The sequence below is a fragment of the Populus euphratica genome, unplaced genomic scaffold, assembly GCF_000495115.2.
Source record: "Populus euphratica unplaced genomic scaffold, PopEup_1.0 scaffold48.1, whole genome shotgun sequence".
Lineage (NCBI taxonomy): Eukaryota > Viridiplantae > Streptophyta > Magnoliopsida > Malpighiales > Salicaceae > Populus > Populus euphratica.
Genome location: NW_011499879.1, coordinates 924,825 through 948,260, shown reverse-complemented (window position 1 = coordinate 948,260; position 23,436 = coordinate 924,825). Strand labels below are relative to the sequence as shown.

Here is a 23,436-nt window from a genome sequence, read left to right as displayed (position 1 = left end):
TTATCCTGATGGATATACTTTAAATATATCTAAATATATGAATTTAAAAGATGAAAGATTATATGGAATAAAGAGTATGAATGCCAATTATTTAAGCAAACATTCATTCCACTTGCTTATCAAAATTTATTGCCAATAAGGATATAAGATGCATTACAAAGATCAATCACTTTTTTGGAGATATTTCCTCAAACAAGTTGTATAGCCAATATATAAAGAAGCTTGAAGTGAATATCGTTTAGACAATCTGTAAACTTAAGATGATATTCTCTTCATCCTTCTTTGACTTTATGGAGCAACCACATATATATTTATTGTTTATGGAAAAAATTAGTGGTCTTGTCCAATATAAATGGATGTATCCATTCAAGAGGTTAGAGATTATATATGCTTCCTAAATAAATTTTTGTTGTCTTTTAAAAAAAATTATAACATTCATTTAGCTGAGATATTGAGGTTTCGATATGAAAGACTTATATTGTTGAAGAGATCTTAATACTTATCTCCTACTATTTTAAACCTCACTTGAGAATAAAAATTAATTGCATTCCAAGACATAATGATGGTGGGGAAGTGTCTTTGAATAACAATTTGCTAATATTTTATCATCCCGAAACCTTTAATAAAAAATACAGTAAGGGCAAGATATTTGACAAAATTAAATTCAGACATGCACATAATAATGTGTTATTTAATTGCGATGAATTGAGATCTTTTTATTTATTAAGTACAATACTAACACATTGCTATTTTAAACAATTTCTTTTTTATACTCTCATATAAACTGATAGATTAAATAATTTTTTATAAATAATATCATCAATTTTGACTATTTTAAAATCTACATATGATTGAATCTTAAATTTTTCAATTATAAGATAAATAATTTATCACATAGTTTAGAACACATGTAAGTAGCACTTAATAATTTTTAGTTCTTGTAATACTTAATTTTATTACACCTTTTCTTTAAATGTTAATGGTTGTAATAATATACCAGGTTTATCAAATGTGAGACAATGCTATGATAATTTAGATTTACTATGTTTAGGTTTTGAAAAAAAGATCAGATGATATTACAAGTATTTCATCAATAGATATGTCTTTTATAATGAAAAGTATGGTCAGGTTCAAAAGACCTATAATAATGAAGTTTGTATTGATGATTGACTTTTAATAAGTTTAAAGTTGATTATTATAGAAAGTTGGAAGATATGATTGAATTGCAATATCATAACAAGTAGAATAAAATCTTTTTATTCAAATATTATTGGTACGATGCCACCGATTAAGGAATCAAAATAGATACCTGTCTTATTTGGTTAAAATTAATACAAATGTTAGACTTCGCAATATCAATTATGTCTTTATTTTATCAAACAATGCCAACAAGTTTATCACATATACAATCTTTCATTTAGAAATGATTGTTCTAAATTTAAATGGTTATTCATTATGAAAATCAAATTTAAAGGTTGTGTCTAAGTTGTTTAGAATGGTAACAGTGAATTAACTACGGAAGACAATGTCTTTCAACTTGATGAATTGGTTGATCCATATCGACTCTACTGCCTTAAAAGAAAATTTAAATTAATTTTTGTGTTATTGAGAATATTTTTGTTGATGTTGGTGTTAATGAGTTAAATGATATATTGAAAACAGGTGGACATACAGAACTTAATAAAGATGGTGAGATCAACAAGCTTCAATTCAATAAAAAAGATTACGATTGACATGGCGATAAGGAAATTCAAGAAGAAAAACACAATTCTGATTAAAAATACTTTGCACTGATTTAATATGTAAAATATCAATATGTAATGAAATTGATATTAATGCAATTTCTTCATATGTTGTTGCTTTTCAATGAACTACATGATTGGAATGTTGATTATTGTGATTTTATTATTATGTTATTGTTATGATTTTTTTAATATATTCCAATGCATGAACTACATGATTGGAATATAATAATATCATGTGTAACCAACCGATTGACTATATGACATATTTAATACCATAGTTCTCTATGTAGCGTTAATGCTTCTGCATGGATAGTGACTCAGTAAAAGGATCTTCTAAATTCTCTTCAATGGATACTCACTCTATCTTTACATATCTTTCATTTCTTTAATTTATAAAACCAAATAAAATTGATAAAGTACTTACTTGGATCATTGATGAGAACTTTATTCCTATATTTATGCAATGGCTTTATTGTTATCACAGAATAAGGCAATTGGATCAAGAATACTTGAAACCAACCTAGTTCATTGATGAATTTCTTAATCCAAACAACCTTTTTGTTTTCTTAAATGCAGAGGTGTACTTTTACTTACTTGTAAAATTAATTATGCTCTCTTATTTGGAACTCTTCCAACTTAGAGCACTACCATTTAGAGTAAAACATATATCGATAAGAATATAATAGGCCATTTAAAGATTTTTAAGCGCCTAGAGATTTAGGAAGACAATCATTCTTGACTTCTAATATTTTATATTAAAAGACATGAGAATAAAAAAAAAATCCATGTGACCTAACATGGGGCCTAAGAAGATTATCATCTTTACATGTATTGGGTTTGGAATGATTCCAAACCTAAAAATGAAGGATATGATACCTTACCATACCTATATGCATATAAGCTCGACATATAGCTAAACTCATCGTAGATGAGTCTTGCATCTTACTAGACCTATATATTTCTAGGCTTAATACATAATTAAACCAAATGTAGTTGAGTTTGATGTCTTGCTAAATTCATATGCCCTTGGATTCAATATAAAGTTAAATCCAGGATATTTAAGTCTGGCACCTTGACAGATCCATATGTACTTGAGCTCAATACGTCATTGACCCAAGGATGTTTGAGTTTGGTGCCTTACACCTATATATATTTGGACTTATCATATAACTGAATCTAAAGATAAAATGCTAGACCTACATGTATTTAAACCCAACATATAGCTAAACTTAAAAATATTGAAACTAAAAATAATATCAAGCCCATGTTACCTAGGTTTGATGTCCGGCCAAACCTAACTACATTGATTTATTACCTATTTTGGAGCCTTTTAATCATAAACTTTTAAGCAATCATATATTGATAGGTATATCTGTCAACAATTAATAACCTGATTACTCTACTTCTGTATGCAGGTACTGCTTCATTGCATCTGTTTTCGTGTTAATTTATTCTGCTTTACAACTCTTCAAAGTTGTTTGTGACAGCAAAGACAAAGAGGCATCCTCATCCCAGACATGTACCCGGACTACATGAGCTTCATCCTTGATATAGTGCAGTTTCGGAGAAGCTTAAAACAACACTTGTAGTTCCTCTCTCAATGTTTTCTTCCTTCTCTCTATCCGGAAAATATATTTCCTCGATGGCTAATATTTTTGTAAGCATTTAAAGGTGGCAGGCTATCTTCTGATTTCTTCTAGTTGGGTAGCAATATTGGCCATCCAACAGATTGATAAAACTGCATCTATCTGGAAGGCGGTCATGATTTCCACGACCGTGTCGATTGTGACTTTCCTTGGCATTGTGATATGCACTCTGTTATCAGCTTCAAGCAATGTAAGAGAGTCATCTGGTGACGCAGCTCGTGCCTGCTTAAAATCCTAGCATTCTTTCTTAATCACAACAAATCATCTCCGATTTGCATGTAGAAAAGGAATTCCCTTTACCGGCATGCCTGGTGTAATATCATCTCTGCTGCTTCTTCAATCGTATGAAATACGATCATTTTCCTTCCTTTTTTTTCTTCCAGGTTAAACATGATTGGGTGTTAGGTTGTGTAGGTTGTTACTACTAGTCTAATGCCCGGTAAATGAGTTGCTTTTGAGCTGTTTTATTTGAAGGTCATAATCATAGGCTTCATATGTGGTAACTATTGCTTTAAGCTCTAGAAACAGAATATCTCATATTGAGCTTTAAATTCAACATAATCTAGCTGCAACAAGCTGCTTAAGAAAACAGTAGGGATTGACTATGCCCTAAAATATACCCGTTATCTTGATGGAAACAAGTAAAACCAAAAGATATAATGAGTAACCTATCCATCACCTTAAGGTCTCCGCATGTTTCTCCGCTTTTCAGTGACATCAAGCTTGCCCTCTGTAAACTCGCATCAGGAATAGAGACGCCAAGCAGCTTCTGCAGTTTCTTCACAACAAACACTTCTGGCTCATCGGACAGTCCTGCCAGCTCGATGTGCATAATGAATCCGTAGGCAAGTCAAGATTGACAACAAGATCACACTCTGGAACATCCAAACCCCTTGCTGCAAGTTCATTCGTTACAAGGACTCTCACCTGCCCACTTTCAAATTTCTTTAGAATTGTTGACCTACCAAGCTTGCCAAGATCCCCATGAAGCCCTGCAGAATTCATCCCACGAGCCTCTAGTTTGAAGACAGCATCTTTTAGTTGCCTTGTATGGTTCATGAAGGCTATCACAGACTGCGCCTCCAGTGCATGAACACATCTTCTCAAAGTATCAACCTTATGCTTCAACCATGTGATGTTTCAATGCTGGAGGGAGGCTCTGTACCGTTGCCTGAGGCTGCAAATTTGAGTCTGAGCTTAAATTATAAGTACGCCTGGACAGATAATCAGTTCCATGAGCAAGAGACTCAAGTGGAAAGACACTTTTTTCCTGGACAAGAAGGGGGTCACATGCTCAGTTCCTAGCAGCCCTGACGACGGAAAACGGCACTGTTGCTGATACCATGATAGTCTGACGATCAGCCCGTCTCGCAAGCGGACTTTTTGTCCTCGAGGGTCTGCACCTGATCTACTCCCTACATGTTCCAATATCCAGTGCATGTCCTCCTGGAAGTGAAATGAAAGAAGCTCATCAATTTCATCTAACCAACTAACGACAACCATGGGTATGAAGTTTGCCAGCTGCACTAATCTTTGCAATCCTGCCGGGTGTAACCACAACAATCAATGGCTGGTAGGTTCTTTCGTAAGTTCTCTCTCAATCTCTCTCACTATTTGCATACCTAGCTCTCTAGACGAAGCCACAATCACTGCCTCTATCTCTGTTTTTTTCCGAGCTTCTTTATCGCCACTCGAAGATCTACTCTTCAGAGTTCCAACTTCAGACAGTATAGGACAAGACATTTTTGTATTTTCACTTTTTTACAATAGTATAATTATTTTGATGTTTTTAAAGATAAAAATAATTAAACTCACCTAAAGGTTTTTCTATTATTTTACTTTGTTTTTGTAGTAATTTTTAAGGATATTCAGGGGTATTGTTGTAAATTACATATATTATATATAATTATTTAAAAAACAGCTGATGTGTGCTATATAAACGGCCTTATGACGTTCAGGCAATGCGTAAAAGTCCTTCTAGATACTGCACGCTGCCTTCCAAGGTGGTCGTTGGAAAATCTCAATGCCCTTTACGTGGGGTTATGACGTGTCTTTCGAGATTTATGGTGTTTGTAGCCAACAATTTTCTTTTTTTTTTTCTTTTACTCTCTCTCCTCCCCAAGTTTTGCATCACTCCCTACAAAATTTTAAAGCAACCTCTTCAATTTCTTCTCTCTTAATATTTCATCATTATATTTTTTAATTTTAGAATAAACTATAAAATTTTAGATGTTTTTCAATTCACCCTACTATTTTTAATATATAAATAATTTATCAAATTATAAATATTTTTTAATTTCACTCCCCTAACAATTTTAAATATATAAATAATCTATTAAATTAAAAATATTTTTTTAATTTCACCCATATAATTTTCTTAATCTATCATTTTTTATCTTTAAAATTTGATTTTCATTCATTTAATTGTATTTTATTTTATTAAAAAAATTTTAAATTGCATACTCCTTATTTTTCTATTAAATCTTATCCTTATTATTTTAATTACTTTTACAGTTTTTTAAATATGTTTTTACTTATCTCATTCTTTGAAATTAAAATAATTGAAAATTAAGTTTTTTAATTGAATCTAAGTCAATGATTTTACTAGTTGTGATTTTTATATATTTGACCAAATTTAAAAGGTTCATCGAGTTTACTTTTTTTTTTAAATTGATATTTTCTGCTTTTTTGCTCTTTTCAAGGTTTTTTTTTGTTATCTTTTATGGTTTAATTATATTGGGCTAGCCCTCAATAATTTCTTTATATTTCATTTCCTATCATTTTTAATCTATAAATAATTTATTAAATAAAAAATATTTTTAATTTTATCTCTTATGATTTTTTTATCTTTTAAATTTGATCCTTATTGTTATAATTGCAACTTATTTTGTTTGGGGTTGTTTTTAATATTTTTTTAAATAATCTTCTTGGGTTTCTTTTAAAATTTTATCCCTATTTTTTTTTTCTTTTGCAAGTTTTTCTTATTAATATTTTCTTAACGATTTTATCCTCTAAAATTAAATTTATTGAGAGTTAAGTTTTTTGATTGAAACCAAGATTAAAATTTTGCAAGTTGCAAGTTTTAGAAATTAGACCAAGTTTAAGAGATTTGTCCGAGATTGCCCCCTCCTTTTTTTTCTTATTTTCTTAGGTTTGATTCTATTGGATTAGCCCTCTACAATTGTTTTTCAATTTCAACCCAATTATTTTTTAATCTATAAACAATCTACCAAATTATATTTTCTTTTCAATTTCACACCCTATAACTTTTTAATATTTCAAATTTGGTAGTAATTTTTTTAATTGTTATTTATCTTGTTTGAGATTTTTTTAAAAAAAAAAATTTCATCTTCCTTGGGTGTTTTTTCTCAAATTTTATCACCATTTTTTTTGTTTTTTGCTTTTGCAAGTTTTTTTATTAATATTTTTTCAATAATCTTATCCTTCAAAATTAAATTGACTGATAATTAAATTTTTTTATTGAACTCGAGTCAAGAATCTAACAAGTTGCAAGTTTTTAAAATTAGACTAAATTTAGGAGGTTCACTAAGTTTTCTCTATTTCCCTCACTTTTTTTAAGTTGAAGTTTTTTGTTTTTTTTTTAAGTTTTATTTGTTTTATTTTCTTGCGGTTTTCTTTCTATTAGATTTGTATTGGATTGTTTGATACTCCAAATAGACTCAAATATTATTTTTTTTTGTTAGTTTTTGTTTTATATATTATGCATGAAGGGCGAAAGATAAATATCAACAGGCATACAAATGCTGAAAGGGAATGCATGTCGTAAAATCATATTAAGGAATGACATGGACAGGATGTCAATTGCAAGTCCTGGAACTTACTTGAGTGAAATTGTTACCTCACAGAGGATATGATAAAAGGGAAAAGGAAAAAATTAGGAACGAAAAAATATATCACAAAGCATGAAACTATACAAAACAAAGGAGGTAAAGCATCCAAAATGGCAGAGTGAAAGCCAAGGTCAAAGTCATGTTGATGTTATAAAAGTGAAGAAAAGAAGAAGAAGAAGAAGCAACCTCCAAAACAGATGGCGGAGCTGAAATGGAGGCAAAGAATAGCAAACCTTGTCAACGGTTGGAGAAAAGATGCATGAGCGGTCCTAAACCAGGATGCGCAACCGGGAGAGCATATAAAATGGCTAAACAAACATCACGAAAGGCAACAACGTAGAAAGCCATACAAAGTTAAAAAGGAAAGATATGAAATCTTGGACAGAGCAAGCATAGAGCGAAGATAGCTTAATGTGGGATCGAAAAACAAAGGGAAAAGAGAGCGATCAAACGAAAGCGACGTACAGAAGAGGGAACCTCACCAGCTATTAGAAAAAAGGGCATGCAAAGTTGCGAGAGATTTCCTAAAACAGTAAGCACAACTGAGGGCGAACATCATCAAAAAGAAAACTAATAGGTAAGAGCCTAAAGGCATGAACAACGAAGCAGCAAAACATGCAAACCAAAAGCCGTGAGCAAAGTCAGCTTGATGCCGCAGAAAACAAAAGGGAAAGTAATCTGCAAAATAGGAAGTGCAACTGAAACCGAGGTAAAGAAGAACAAACCTCTTCAACCACAAAGGTGCAAGAGCTGGCACAAACCATAAAGCACAGCCAAGAGAGGATATGACGGTAGAGAAACAAAAGGCTTAGCAATTAAAAAAACAATTCATGAATGTGTTAGCAAGCATTGTATTTCAAGTAAGCATCAAATATAGAATTTGTTAGCAGAGAAAATGACAGCAATTCATGCATTCCATAGTGGTGAATGATGATGCAATGAATCTTTTTCCCAGTTGTATGGCACAATTATTGCCCCAACAAACTTCAATGCTCAGGGTAGAGATCTCTTGTAGTGGCTTGAATTCACCAAGCTTGTAGGAATCACACCATAGATGGAAGCGGCTCAAAGTGGTGGCAAGACCACCCGTTTGAAGATCCTATAGACAATGAATCGCAATTAATTATTCCACTAAACAACAGAGTACAACAACAACCACCGATATCGATAATAACTTCAATTTGTACCTTCCACTACAATTATTATCTGCAGTAACTATCTAAATCTGATAATGTCTCCTTTCTAAATTGTGTTGTAGATAAGAAGGGAGCTGAGCGGGAAAATGCCAAGCATCAAACCCACACTAAGTAAGTACTTCAAGAAAACTATAAAGATTTCTATCGCAGTTCATAAGCATGCACTTTATAACATGATTGACATGCTTTCTTTTTGCGGGTGCTCAGATTTTATGGAAGTTTCAATGCGACAATCACAGGCATAACAATTCAAAACAGCCCACAATGCTCCTCCTCTCCCGAAGACAGTCCAAAACACAGATGGAATCCACCTAAAGAACTCTAAAGGTGTGTTAATTCATAGCACTGATCTTGCTTGCGGTAATTTCGTTGATTGGAAAATATCCTATTTAATTAGACAACGTAGGCTGCAGGGTGAGCTTGACAAGCAAACATAGGAGCCGAAGGGTCAAATAGTTAGAGGTTCAGGCACTACAGAAATCATTTTTTAACACCTCATGTTGCTGTTGAAAAGAACACCACATAATTTAGATTCATGGCATAGGATTCTCATACAGACATTGAGCAGCCACAATTTATTTGACACATGGCAACCTCCAGCCACCACACTTAGAGTAGCTGGGCTGCTACCTGACAGATATCATAACCTCCATCATTATCAGTCCCCGTATAAGATTAGTTTTGCGAACAAATTCCCCCATTTATTTTCGTTTGCCATGAAAAAAGCACAGAATTCATTACGGGTCCATATTCAAAACCCAAAAAAATAAATAAAAGATCCAGCAATCAAACTCATCCTTTCTATAGCTTTCCCAGATTCGCCTTCTTTTCTTCTTCAAATTTGGCCTGGATATCAACCTTTTGTATAAAACAAACATCACAGCAGCAGCAGCAACATTTACCAAGCATCTCAACAGTTTTAGATTATTTAATTTCAAAGTTAAATGAGTAATTTTACTGTATATTAAAAAATAAAATTTCCAAACTGATCATGTACAGTTAGTAAAAAAAAAAAACTATATTACTTTCAATATGTTGAAGTTTTAAGGATCAAATATCAATATTGTAATGATGTAATATATATGTCTATTAGGGCAGAGTAACTTTCCTTACATTTGTAGTTTTTTTTTTTTTAATAAAATTACTCCACTAATATCCTTTCTTGTATGCTTGAGAGCTTTCAAAAGCAAACATTAGTATATTTGCCCGCGGAAGACTGTGATTTGAATTATTATTTTTTAAATAAAAAATATAAATAGAATAAAGAATTTTTTAATTTAACAATATCATAAAATCCAATTAAGTAGTTTAATTTAAAACCTGCCAATTTAACTCCTTGTCTAACTCAAATTTTAAATTAAACTACATGAAAACTGATTTAGAGTGAATCATTTAATTTAATAAATTAAAAAATAATTTGAATAACTGTTAAAAATATGACATAACTTTAAAAAAAATTAAAATAATATTTTTTTAATATTGAGACAATATCAAATTAAATCGATGTCGATCACCCTGCGACTTGGGTCATAGACTTTAATAGGTTTAATAACTTTATTGTTTTTAAAATTATTTTTATTTCATTTTATGATAAAATTAGATGTTTGCAAAATTGAGCATCAACCCTAAAAAATATTTATTTGAGATCATGATAATACTATATAAAGTAGAAAAAAATAAACCATAAATTCAATTTCCTAACTAATCCAATACTAAAGAAGAATGAAATAAAAAAAATAGAAAAAAAGACCAAAAAACTAAAAAACAAATATATTAGGTTTGGTGTGTAAACTAACTAAGCTTATGAATCGAGTAACCTAAGTCAATACATTAAACCCACAAACTATGTAATAGATTCCATTGAAATTAGTAACTTATTTTACTAAATTATTTTCTATTTAACTATATGATAATAAAAATAAATGATTGTAAAATTAAGTGTCAAATCAATACCGAGACTTTTTTTTAAGAATATTATAACCTTATAGAAAGCAAAATGAAACAAATTATGAAACTCAATTGTCAATCAGCCTATTATTGAATGATATAATTTTTTAAAAAAGTTAAACTTGCTAAACCCATCAACAGGCCTATGAATTTTCTAAAATTTCATAACATATTTTTTAAAATTATTTTTTAATTATATGATAAAAAAATAAATAAACATATAATCTAATTCAATTAGTAAAAAGAAAAACCATCAATAAACTCATGAACTAAGATAGCAAGGATTACCTTGCTAAACTAACAAATCGGGTTATTGACTCTACAAAGTTAATAACCTTGTTTTTCTAATAACTTTTTTATTTAAATGAAGTTTTTAAAATATAGACCATATTGTAATGCTATGATATTTTTCTAATACTAATTTGATGTTGAGATATTTTTTGATACCGCGATAATCATATAAAACATAAATTAAAATAAATTATCAACTTTAAATCTTTTTAAATTAAAAAATGGTCAAATGAAAAAATATATGGATTACTATTTTAATCTATATTTAATAATTAATTATAATATTTAATAATTAATTATCAAGATTGTAAGACAATAAAAAAAAATCATAGTTATTAAGGAAATGTTGGAAATGTGGTGATTTTTTTATAAAATTTATAATTTTTATTTTTATGTGATATAATTTATAATTTAAAAAAATCAATTTTTTTTAAAAACGAACCAAACTTCCCAGCAAACACATTCTAAACAGGCTTTGTGGACATGAAAAGCAGGCTTTGTGGACATGAAAGGACACCACTTCCTTGATAACCGAGCCTTTGTGATGGAGAAACATGGGCTGGTATTGGGTTGGTCCATTATTAATAATATCCTACCACGATTCTTTCCAAACCCAACAAGTAAATAAAATTTGTGGGTTAAAAACGATGACGTGTTGCTACTAAGAGAAACTTCTGGAAATGACCTAAAAAGAAGCCACCACGCACAACCTTCTGGCGCCTTCCTATCCGCTCCAATCCATGTAATTATCTAATCTATGTGTGTACGTGGGGACCCTTACCCTCTTTTGCCCTTTTAATTCCCTTTCCTTCTCGAACCCACGATTTCTCTTTCCTCTCCTTATCATTTACTCCACCCAGAAACTTCTAGAAACAACAAAAACCTAACCCCATCCTCTCTCTCTCTCTCTCTCGCAATCTCAAATTCTAACGTCAATCTTCGCTACCTCTTATCGGTCGGCGGTTCTTCCTTCCATGCCGTTTAATTAAGCCCTAGCTAGGCTACCGTCGAGTTTGATAAACGTCGCTTCGTGTATTTTCTGTTTGTTTGGTGAGAGAATTTCACCACCTCTGGAATATATAAGGAAAGATGAATCTGACATTTTTTTTACTTTCTTCGGGTATGAATGACAAGATTCTTACTGATTTAGTTCCGTGTTCTAGCACTTCTATATCGTTACCGGATACACAAGGAGAAACTGCAGGATATTTTGATATCTTTAAAATTTAAACATCTTTTTTGTTGTTTCAGTTTTCATTGTTAAGGATGAGGAGTAACTCATGTTATTATAGTTTTTAGCAGTTAAATTTAGCTTCGTCAAATTTTATAACAATTGATTTCCTCTCTTTTCTTTATTGGTGTTACTATCCTACACTTTCTAGAAAAACCAAACAGAAGATCGATACTGTTATTCTCTTTTCTGTATGTATCTTTCTTCCTTTTTCTGAAATATATTTCCTTTGCTTCCAGTCTTTTATTAGGGTTCGGGATCTAATATCGAACCTTCTATGCCGCCATTGCCTGTGGAGCAAACCGGCGAATCACCCGCCGCATGTGGCGGCGGAGCAGCAGCTGGCGGACCAACATCAGGATCAGGTGATTCACAAAGATCTCTCCCAACTCCATTTTTAACCAAGACCTATCAGTTGGTCGATGACCCGTCGGTTGATGACTTGATTTCATGGAACGACGATGGATCAACCTTCATAGTGTGGCGTCCTGCGGAGTTCGCTAGAGACTTGTTGCCTAAATATTTCAAGCACAACAACTTCTCTAGCTTCGTTCGCCAACTCAACACATACGTAAGCATTTAATTTTACTTGAATTAAATCATCATGTCGTCCTGTCTTGTTTGTTTAATTCTGCTTAAAAGTTTCAGTTATTATGTTTATGCTATTTTTTATAGGGATTTAGAAAGGTGGTACCCGATCGATGGGAATTCGCGAATGACTGTTTCCGGCGAGGCGAGAAAGCACTTCTCCGCGATATTCAGCGCAGGAAAATATCTCCGATGGCGGCATCAGCTGTAACGCCCGCCTCCGTTACGGTCGCCGCCATCCCCACGGTGGCGAGAGCGGTTTCTCCTGCAAACTCTGGTGATGACCAGGGAATATCGTCCACGTCGTCTCCTGGCGGGGCAGGGACGGCGGGAGGAGCAAACTCGTTTCTCCGGACGACGAGCTGCACGACGACGCCGGAGATTCTGGAGGAGAACGAGAGGTTGAGGAAGGAGAACTCGGCGCTGAGCCACGAGTTGACTCAGTTGAGAGGTCTGTGTAATAATATAATGGTATTGATGAATAATTACGCGTCCCCTCAGTTAGAGGGTAATAGCAATAATAATTTGGCGGACGTCAAGGCCGCTTTGGAATTGTTGCCGGTGGCGGATGAAGTGGCGGTTAGTGGTAGACCCAGAGACGGAGCGGCTGCTACGGAGTCGGAGGTGAGCCCGAGACTGTTTGGGGTTTCTATTGGATTCAAGCGCGTGAGGATAGACGAGGAGGATGAGGAGGAGGGTAATCGGCAACAAACGGAAGGGAAAGAGCACGGATCTGACGTTAAAGCGGAGCCGCTGGATGGTAGTACAGGGAATTCAGATCACCAAGATCAACGGTGGTTAGATCTTGGGAAATGATAATAATGATGGTTGAGGGCTGATGGTCTGATCAGAGTGGAGCACGATGGGCACCACAGGAATTGGATCAGGAGATGGGTAGAGGACACGTGTCTTAAAAGATGGGTCGCTTCTGGAAGGTGCATCTGTCTTTACGGAAAGGGAAAAGTCACCATCTTTTGGTTTGTTGGGAACTGAAGAGTCGGTTTTTTAGGATGCGATGATGGTGCTGGGAGCATCAAAAGAAGTGGTTGGAGTGCCAAAACGGCGCCTCATGGAAACGAGATGGATAGATTCTCCAGAGCACGGTGACTGGTTGCTGCTGGAGAGGATCTGTCCCGTGGTAAACAATGATTACCAAAGCTTAGAGTAAGTTCTCGATTTAGTGGCTCCAGATTTAGATGTGTAATTAGAGCAGGTTTTAGAAGCTAGTCTTTAGTTTGTTTTGTTTCTTCTGTGTTGTGTTGGATGATTTTGTACTTGCTGCTGATGCAAGTTATACATGGTAGATGTGCTTCTGACTTCCGACTTCAATGGTTGGTTGCTTCGCATGTCTTCTTGTAATATTCTACCGGCCATCTGTACTCAATTGTGTATTATTATTATTACTACTTTGCCTCTGAATTATTGAATTTAGGCTCTGAAGATCTCTTCTGGTAGAGAAGCTATTGGTCAGCTGTTAAACTGTAATGGACTCCAGAGTATAGACATGCTTCTAGAAGATAACTTCTGTTGCCACTTGCGATTGCTGTTAGCGTGAAGATCTCGGATCACGTGTTACTTTGCTCACTCTGTGGAAGCTTCTTTTTTCTTCCTTTTTTTAATGAATGAAAGCATCTAATTAAACAAACGGAACTCAAGTAGGGCTGATTGTCTTCCAAACTATCTGGGAAAAAACCTAATTTAGTAGACCTCAGGGCCACCGAGCTGGGTTGATTGTTTTAACTATGGTATCATGAAAGCCTTGCTTAACACTGCCAAATTCAAATGAGTGTTGTCTTAATCCTTTTTTCCCTTCACAAAAGACAGATAGCCCCTCATTAATAACAACTCATAAACTAGGAGATGCTTAATGCATGCCTGTAACCAGCTAGGAAAAGACCTTGGAAAACTCATAGCAAGAAGTACATTGAATAGAAATTTCCAATTCACGAAGTCAAAGGCGTTCTTCAATTCAATCTTCAGAGTACAAGCAGCAACCATATTATTTCAATGACATCCCCTGATAATCTCCTGGGCCAGCATTATCTTACCAACTATTCTCCGCTCTTGAACAAAAGCTGTCTGGTTAAGGCATTTTTAGCTAAAATCTTCGAGATGCATTTTTATAAAGTGGAGAAGCAAGAAATGGGTCTGAAATCAATGACCTTGTTAGCATTGGCAATTTTAGGAATCAAAATAAGGGCAGTGACTTTCACAGATTTGAGAAGTTTGCCGGAGTGAAAAAAAATTAAGAATTGTAGCAATAACATCTTGCCCAACTACATCTCATGTCTTCTTGAAAAAATCAGCTGGATACCCATCTGGTCCTGGGGCCTTGTCTTTTCAGAGAAAACATTGCTTCTTTAATTTCAGAAGAGGTCATTGGAGCAATCAAAGCACTTTGATGATCAGAAGATAACTGATCAGTAATTAACATTTCCTCCGGTGACATTCACGTCCACTTTTCACAATAGATTTTGATAGAACCCCACAATCTCCCTTTTAATAGCTGCAGCATTAGTCGGCTAAGTCCCATCATCCTTATAAAGAGATTGAATTTCTGGCTTTTCTAGCTCTGAAAATTCGATGAAAGTACCCTATATTCTTATCACCTTCCGAATCCAAGTGATCCTATTTTTTTTGCTTTAAGAAATTCTCCTCGGCAATTCATTAGTAAAATGATCTGAATGATTGCTTAGCAAAGCAGTCTGCACAGCGACTAAGTCAGCCCTTGCTTTCTCTACTCTTTCTGTTATGTCACCATAATATATTGAATGTAACTGCTTAAGAGGGCCTTTCAAAGCTTTAAGATTTTGCCAAACCTTAAACATAGGCCACCCAACAACATTTTCCCTTCAAACAGAAGAGAACATATCACCAAAGTCTGCATGACTAGCCCAGAAATTGAAATATTTAAATGGTTTAGGCATTGAATGCAGTTCAATGCTAGTTTGTAGTAAGCTGGGAGAAGTGATAAAAAAACACCGGTGCAAGAAACTCTGAGGCAGGGCCTTCCCTCTCCAATATCATTCTCGGGAGAAGGCATCGGGGGAGAACTCCACTTGCAGCGGAAAAGTAGAAAACAATAAATTTAAATTTTTCATGAGTTTTAAGAATTTTATTAGGCAAATTTAGAGTTATTTAAAGTGTATACAAAGATTTTGGATCAAATATTCTTTATAATTTTAAATAATTACTTAAAGATTAGGTTATGATAAATTATAAGTTATACAAATATTTTATTTTTAATGATAATTTACACGAAACACCTGTAAAAAATCTCTTAACCCCTTTTACAAGAAAAATTATTATACCTTTCAGTGCTAGCTCTTTTTGTATTGTACTGTCATGTAAATAAAATAAAACGGTATAACATTCTATATATAAAGAAACCTAAAAATCATATAAATAATAAAATATCAATTTGCTTCTTAAATCATATAATATATATTATTTTAGAATAATTTTATAAATTTATTCAATTAAGTTCGCATTTGATTTTTCTAAATCTAGAATTATAATCCTTTATATTAATTACATTCTAGTTCTTAATTTTTAAAATTTATTTACAATCAAGTCACACTTGATTAATAATTTTATTTTAATTTTTAACCAATAATTCTTATGTATATGTCTCATTAGGTTCTCTAATAAGTTCATCAAAATATAAATTACAATCCTAAATAAAATAATATTAAATAAATAAAATAATTTAATATACTATCAATTCAACAATTAATTTATTTATATTTGAAGATCAAGTTTAATGTCTAATAACCTATCATAATCCCACAAATATTAAGAAATTTATAAAGTGATTTGACTTAATCATTTAATGACTAGTTTTTTAGTATAATTATTATTTTTTTATCAAAAATATTTTGATTTAGATATTCTAACATGAAGTATATCTGTTTTGTAAAAACAATTTAGTTTTCAATATTATTGTCATTAATTCTTTAAATAAGATATGAAATTCTTTTCAAATTTTATTCCACCTTAACCAAGAATTTAATAATCAATACTATTTGAAAATAAATAGAATATTTTTTTCTAATTCATTATAGGTGATGAATCATTTCTTAATTAATCAAATATCTTCATATAATTTATATTATACCTAATATATGCTCATTTGTTACCATTGATCAAGAAAACATGTAGGCAAGATTAAAACATAACACTCATATAAAATCACTTAATGGTCTAAGTTTAAAGATTATTTACATAACTCTCATGTGAGTCTTTTTATAAACATATGTGATCTCTCCATATAAACTTCTTATATAGATCATTTTAATACAATATTATCTGACAAGTACCCACATATTCATTCTAGGTATCTCTCATACATCAGTTTATAAAAACAATTATTTTCATCACATAAAGAAAATAATGTAATATGTATTGGTCTCAATAACTTTAATCAATGTAGAACATTCCAAAGCAATGTTTTGATACAATAAAAATCTCATAATTATAACTCTATGATTTTATTTGCAAAACATTTTTTGTTCCATAAATTTTATATTTACTCTAAATTTATTAATAAGCAAATACAAATGAATATTAAAAATAAAAAAACTATTTATTAATATATATATATATATATATATATATATATTAATAAATAGTTTTTTTATTTGAGATTTATTTATATATTAAGAGATATATATATATATATATATATATATATATATTAACCAATTAACTACATGACATGTTCACCGTCATAAACTTTACTTGCCACCCATTATTCACCAATACTCTTGTCAAGTTTTTTAATGACCAGATTATTTACTTGTCTATTAGATCAAGTAAATAAAGGGCCATTAAAAGGGTGATCAAACAAATTAGTTATATTTAAGTAAAGTTTTCAAAATCTAATTTAACATAATCAGAAGTGGAAGTAGATTCCTTAAGAAGTGGAAGTAGATTCCTTTAAGGTCTGTAATGATATTGAAATAATCCCCAACCAAAATCCAAGGATTGTGTTTCAAGACATGCCATTTAACCTTGATATGCTCCAAAAGATCTTTTCTAGCATTATCATGAAATGAACAATATACAAGAGAGACATGGCATACATAATTCCCCAATCTATCACTAATTGACGATAAATAAATGGAGAATTTTTTACTAAAAGGATTAAACCCGATGAAGTCACAAAAAAATCTCTAGAAAAAAAAATTGACTTTTCATGGTTATGTCTTCACTAGGCTAGCATAATAACCAAGTTAGCATCTAGCTAATGGTCACATGAAAAACCAAGTCTTATGTTGTAATAAGTGACCCTTCAATGTTTAAATTGACAAGTATAAAATAATTGTAATATGTAAAAAGAAATTTATGAAGAAAAAGAGTACATGACCTCCACCTATAATTGCAAGCTAGCTTTATAGTGTAGAATAACTTGGTTTTTATGATCTCGAATGACATGACTAGTTTTTATAGCATGATTCTAAGTTTTTATGGCATGGTTATAAGTGGAGCTCTAGCTAAGAATTAAGTTTATATTTTGTCTGGTACCATAGTGTATTTATACATTAACTTTCTTTACAAGGAAGGAGATATTTTTGGTAGAGAAATTAGTGTGCTATGATTGACTAGCGATGATGGCTTCATTGATTATCATGTCATGTCATAATTATTATGATTTTTGCATTGATTATTATGTCATATCATAATTATTGTGATATTTTTGTGATTGGTGAAAATATTAATGGAATTCATGTCAATAAAATAAAATAAAAAAGATGCATGCTATATATATATAAAGCATGCTTGTAAAGAAAAATTGTATGTAGCGCTTCTTAAAACCTTAAAAAATATATGGAATGGTGTGTCGATGCAGATTAGATAGAATGGATTGGTGGTAGTGTTGGGCTCAAAATTACGGCCCTTGCAAATCGGCCTAAATGGCTTAAAAAATATTGTGTATTATTATCAAAACCTATATCATTTCTTCAAAAATTTTGGCTGGTCTTGATCAACATAAGATAAAAAAACAATGACCTAGTTTTTTTTTTTAATGCCTCGGAATACACACTCGTGTTTATGATTATTTGAAGGAAATTTTTTATTATTTGATGTTGATGTTCTAAAGTATAAATGTTGGTAAAAAAGAAGAAAAATAAACAAATTGAGGAAGTAAGCATACTGCTCATTCTTTGGTTTATAGAAAGTAGTAGCTCAACGAGAAATCAATATAATTCTGATGATTTAAATAAATATCTATAAAAAAATAAAAAGAATTAAAGTAAGTAAGAAAAAGAAGGCATTTCTTTAATTAAAGCTTCATTTTTCTTATTTATTAATATCTTTTTTAATTCTAGAGAGAACATAGTTCTTTTATGAAAATGTCAATTATTGGCTATTATAAAACAACTTGTTTGTGTTATGGATGTATTTTTTAGTATCATAAATTTTTTTAATTAATAAGAAAAAAGATGTTGTTTATACTTAATAAAATAAATGAAATGATTAACCCAACAAGAGGTGTTAAGGCTAACTAAATAATAAAATAGGAAGTTAATCCTTCTAGTAAAAGCAAAAGATAGATGTAAATGCAAATATTTTTAAAAATAATAAATAAATAGTGATCTAGATAATATAGGTGTCATACTAGCTATCAGTGAGAAAGATAAGTGTTTGAATTAATAATTGTTCACATTTACTAACATAGTGTAAAGTGAAAAAACATGCGCTACGTAAAACAATAGGTAGTTAGGGCAATATAAAAAATGGGCATGAATTTTTTTTTCCTCTCACCTATTTGATTCAGTTGAGCTGCACCTAAAGCCGATCAGGCTATTTTTTCTCTCTCTTTTCTTTTTTCTCTCCCTGGTCAGTCCTTAATGAGGCTCGTTTGGAATGTAATATGAGACTAATTCAAGAGTTATCAGAGAATCAAAGATTAAATTAAAAGATGGGTGAAAAAAAGTCCGGTGTGGGCATTTTTCTGATGGCGTATGAGGATAGTGTAGCTCTGGTGTGGCTCCGATGACTCATTCTTTTTTTTCTTTCCTTTTCTTTTCTATTCTTTTTTTGCCCTCTCTTCTCCTTGGTTTTCATGTCTTATTTCTTCTTTTCTTCCCTTTAAGACTTTACTTTTTTATGTTAAAGTTAATCCTCATTCATGTAATTGATATTTTTAACCACAACTATAGTTTGATTTCGCAAAAATATTCATTCAATCATAAAAGTGGTGTCTTAAATCGAGAACATATGAGACAATACAAAATGAAAGAAATATTTAAAAAAAAATTAATAAAATATAATATAAAATGATAAAATTAAAAAGATTAAAACAAAACCCAAAAAAATAGTAAATGAATAATGAATTGAGCATGAGTGAACATGAAATAAATAGGAAATATGTATGATATTTTAGTTTTTTTGTTTATAGGTAAAATCAATTTTGTATATAGGATTAAAGGATATGAAAATCAAGCAAAGTAAATATTTTCTTCAATAAAATTTTGTAAATATACATGAACCTTTTGTTTTTGGTAACCGTGAGTATCTAGATTAGTTTACGCGCACCTTGACCAATCTCTTAAGACCCTAAAGTTAACAACCAGGTAAATGTCTACTGGCTCTGAAATTTATGGCACTGGAACTAGTGATCTGTGAAGAGAAAACTCACTTAACTAGTTAAATTATACTCCTTAAAGTTAATATACATATTCGTTAGAATCACAAGTTTTTGTTACTAAGTTCTATAAAGGTATGGTAAGGGAACTTTCTTCATTATTCCTGGTATAATTATTTTTATTGTATTACTTCCTTAATTGGTAATATTCTCTAGATTTTAGGAGTTTTGAAATTGTCTAAACTATAGTATAGTAAAAAAATCATAAATTTTGATGCAACCTTTAGACTCGGGTTACATATTTAGCAGGTTAATCGGGTCAATTTAATATGTTATTATCTCAATATTTGAAAAACAAAATACAATTCTATATGTTAGTGTATCAATATTTAAAAAGGATATTGATTAATATGGTTGGAGATTGAGGTTCTTAATTTTTTTAATTTACCTTTTATAGGGTTATTTTAATCTAATGACTCGGATTATGAGCTTAGCATGTTAACCCAGGATTGATATAGGTAGTTTTTTTAGTTTTTTTAATTTTTTTCAATTTCATCATTCAATATTGAATTAGTTAGATTTTGGCATTTATAATTTATTTTTATTTATTTTTTATAGAGTTATTACAATATTATAATCCAAGATTACAGATGTAACAAGTTAGCCCTGACCAATCTAATATATTATTATTTTAATATTAAAAAGAAATCATGTAATATGTTAATATATTAATATTTTTTTAAAAAAATATCATCTAAAAATATTATATTTTGAGTTAATAATAATTATTTTTTTATTGGAAAATATGTTAACAATATTTATATAAAAAATTAATCTTACTCGTAATTTAGCGTTGACTGATAATATAATTACTAACTATTTAGAAGAATTAAAGGAGAAGAGCTTGCGTGTGCTTGTCGCATGCCCTTACCCTTGAACTGCCGTGGCAGCTAAATGAGAGGTGCAGAAAAGATTAATGTATTTATTAAAGATGAGGGCGGTGCCGGGAAATATAAATTTGACGTGTAAATAAACTGCAATGAAGGTCTGCCGTGATGCCAACTACCCAGTGGATGCAATGTAAAATATCTTGCAAAGCAGGGACGCCATAACCCTTTATTTATTTATTTATTTATTTTTAACATTAAAATATTTTTTTAAATATTTTTTTGTTATATAAAAAGAGTTAAATTTCAACGTTAAACAAACAATAATAATAATAATAATAATAATAATAATAAATTGCAGGTGATCTCCGCGCTGCTAGTATTAAAGCCTGGTTTCGATCCAGGACCCGTGGGCTACGGAGCCGTCATGCCTGGTCCTGTAAAGAAAAGGGGAGTCAAAAAAGGAGGAGGGAATCTCGCATTTACTCCCAATGCATTATCCTAATATTTTTTAATTTTATCTTTTTTTTTCAAGTGTATCGATAGACAATATAACCTCTCAATCTATTAATAATTACATATTCATCCTACTGTTCATTAAATGTTTTCATCCAAAACACTGAAATAAACCTCGATTTATTTTAAGAGATAATTTTAATATCCAATCATAGTGAATTTCTTCTTGTTTTCTCTACTTTACTAAATTATATGTTAAGATTATTCATTATGATATATTAAAGTTTATTTTGACACTTTTAATTAGGGATTACTATGATTAACTATGATTACAGCTTTAAATATAACCACAACCTTAACATTAACCATCAACTTTCGATTACCCATTAACCGTCCATTTTATTTTTAAATAAATCTAAATAACAAATAAATTTAATAAATTCAAATAATCACATTGTTAATAACATCATGTAATTAATAATAAGAAAAATATTATTTATTATTTCGATTGGTTATCTTCCCAGTAGTCATAAAAATTATAATTATAATTATAACCATAACCAATCATTCAATTTTAACAATAATCATAACCAAACCATAATTATTATTTTTAATAAGAAAAGCTTAACCATTCATTTCGGGTCACTTGGTTAGCCACCCGTTTTGGTTACTATTATCATTCCTATTTGTAATGATAATTAATTTATATAAATTAGACATAATATCTAACTATAGTTATGCTATTGAGGTTTTAGAGAGATAGGAGTAAAGGAGATGGCTTAGACTTGGTCGGCGTACACTGGCATCGTATTGGACAAGTATTTAACCATTTCCCTTTCCGAACCCCCAGACAGTCAGAACAAAAACATCAACAATCTGAAACCTCTTATCAATTTCCAAAACCAAAATCCTAAGTTTTCATGGAATCCATTAAATTGTTCAGAGGCTATGGCAAAGTGAATCCGCACCTTGAAGATCAAAGCGCTCACCAACAACACAGTGCTTCAAAACGCCGAATCCTCATCTTCAGCGTTTCATCCATCCTCCTTTTTACTCTAATCATCGGTATAGCACTTGCAACATTGATCCATGAGTCACATAGCAAGCCAGATGAATCCCCGTACCTCTCCTCATCAAACCCGGCTGAGTCGATCAAAACGGTCTGTGACGTGACTCTGTATCCATCCTCCTGCTTCACAAGCATATCCTCTCTTAACATCTCAACTAAACCTGACCCGGAAGTCATCTTCAAGCTCTCACTCCAAGTCTCCATTACAGAACTCAAGAACCTCTCTTCTTTGTTGAGTAGTTTCAATGATGTTAACTCTCAGGCTGCTTTGAAAGATTGTGTGAGTCAGTTTGATGATTCCCTGAGTAAACTCAACGATTCGTTGTCGGCCATGGAGGTTGGACCTGGAGAGAAGATGTTGACTTTGGAAAAGGTCAACGACATCCAGACATGGATCAGTGCTGCCATGACAGATCAAGATACTTGCACAGACGGTTTGGAGGAGACGGGATCGAAGTTTCTTGATGAGATCAAGGCCAAGTTAGAGAGGTCTAAGGAGTTCTTGAGTATTAGCTTGGCTATCATTGCTAAGATGCAAGCTCTTCTTGAAAAATTTGATCTAAAAATGCATTGACTTTTTTTTTTCTTCTGCAGGTTCTCATTTTTGTTTGATGCTAAATCTGCCGTTTGAAATATGTAATTGAAAGATGATATGTGTGTAAATAAATGATCAACAAATGTAAACTATTTTTGTGATCTGATAACTCTGCTCGGGTCATCCAAATTCAATGCTTGAATTAACAACTCGGAGACTAGTGATTAGTTAAAAAGTTTATCATATGCGGTGTTAAAATAATTACCATCAAACACAAAAAAGAGACTAGAATTTTAAATAATCTGTATATTATGAATGTTTAACCTTAACCATCTTAACCTAAATACAAATAAAGTATATATAGATTAAACTGAAAGTACTATTCTACCCTTAATAAATAAGA

General features: G+C 31.5%; 2 protein-coding genes, 1 long non-coding RNA gene and 1 pseudogene across 4 annotated transcripts; 2 read left to right on the top strand and 2 right to left on the bottom strand.

Moving 5' to 3' along the window:
• Positions 1–3,702: 3,702 nt before the first annotated feature.
• LOC105129129 (DEAD-box ATP-dependent RNA helicase 47, mitochondrial-like) lies at positions 3,703–5,134 on the bottom strand (annotated as a pseudogene).
• Positions 5,135–7,305: 2,171 nt separating this feature from the next.
• LOC105129021 (uncharacterized) lies at positions 7,306–9,480 on the bottom strand. Its single transcript, XR_842985.1, has 2 exons — positions 8,430–9,480; positions 7,306–8,341 (listed from the first exon to the last, which is right to left on the bottom strand). It is a non-coding gene; the product is annotated as an uncharacterized LOC105129021 (long non-coding RNA).
• Positions 9,481–11,359: 1,879 nt separating this feature from the next.
• AT-HSFB2B (winged-helix DNA-binding transcription factor family protein) lies at positions 11,360–13,980 on the top strand. 2 transcript variants are annotated; one of them, XM_011030917.1, is made up of 3 exons: positions 11,360–11,726; positions 12,147–12,478; positions 12,583–13,980. In XM_011030917.1, the coding sequence occupies exons 2-3, from the start codon at positions 12,185–12,187 to the stop codon at positions 13,309–13,311; spliced, it is 1,023 nt and encodes a 340-aa protein (XP_011029219.1). In that variant the 5' UTR covers positions 11,360–11,726; positions 12,147–12,184; the 3' UTR covers positions 13,312–13,980. The 2 variants fall into 2 exon arrangements, with proteins under 2 accessions (XP_011029219.1, XP_011029218.1); XM_011030916.1 differs by having other exon boundaries at positions 11,361–11,796.
• An 8,194-nt stretch (positions 13,981–22,174) lies between these two features.
• LOC105129019 (pectinesterase 3-like) lies at positions 22,175–23,202 on the top strand. Its single transcript, XM_011030915.1, has one exon. The coding sequence runs from the start codon at positions 22,350–22,352 to the stop codon at positions 23,070–23,072; it is 723 nt and encodes a 240-aa protein (XP_011029217.1). The 5' UTR covers positions 22,175–22,349; the 3' UTR covers positions 23,073–23,202.
• The last annotated feature ends 234 nt before the right edge of the window (positions 23,203–23,436 follow it).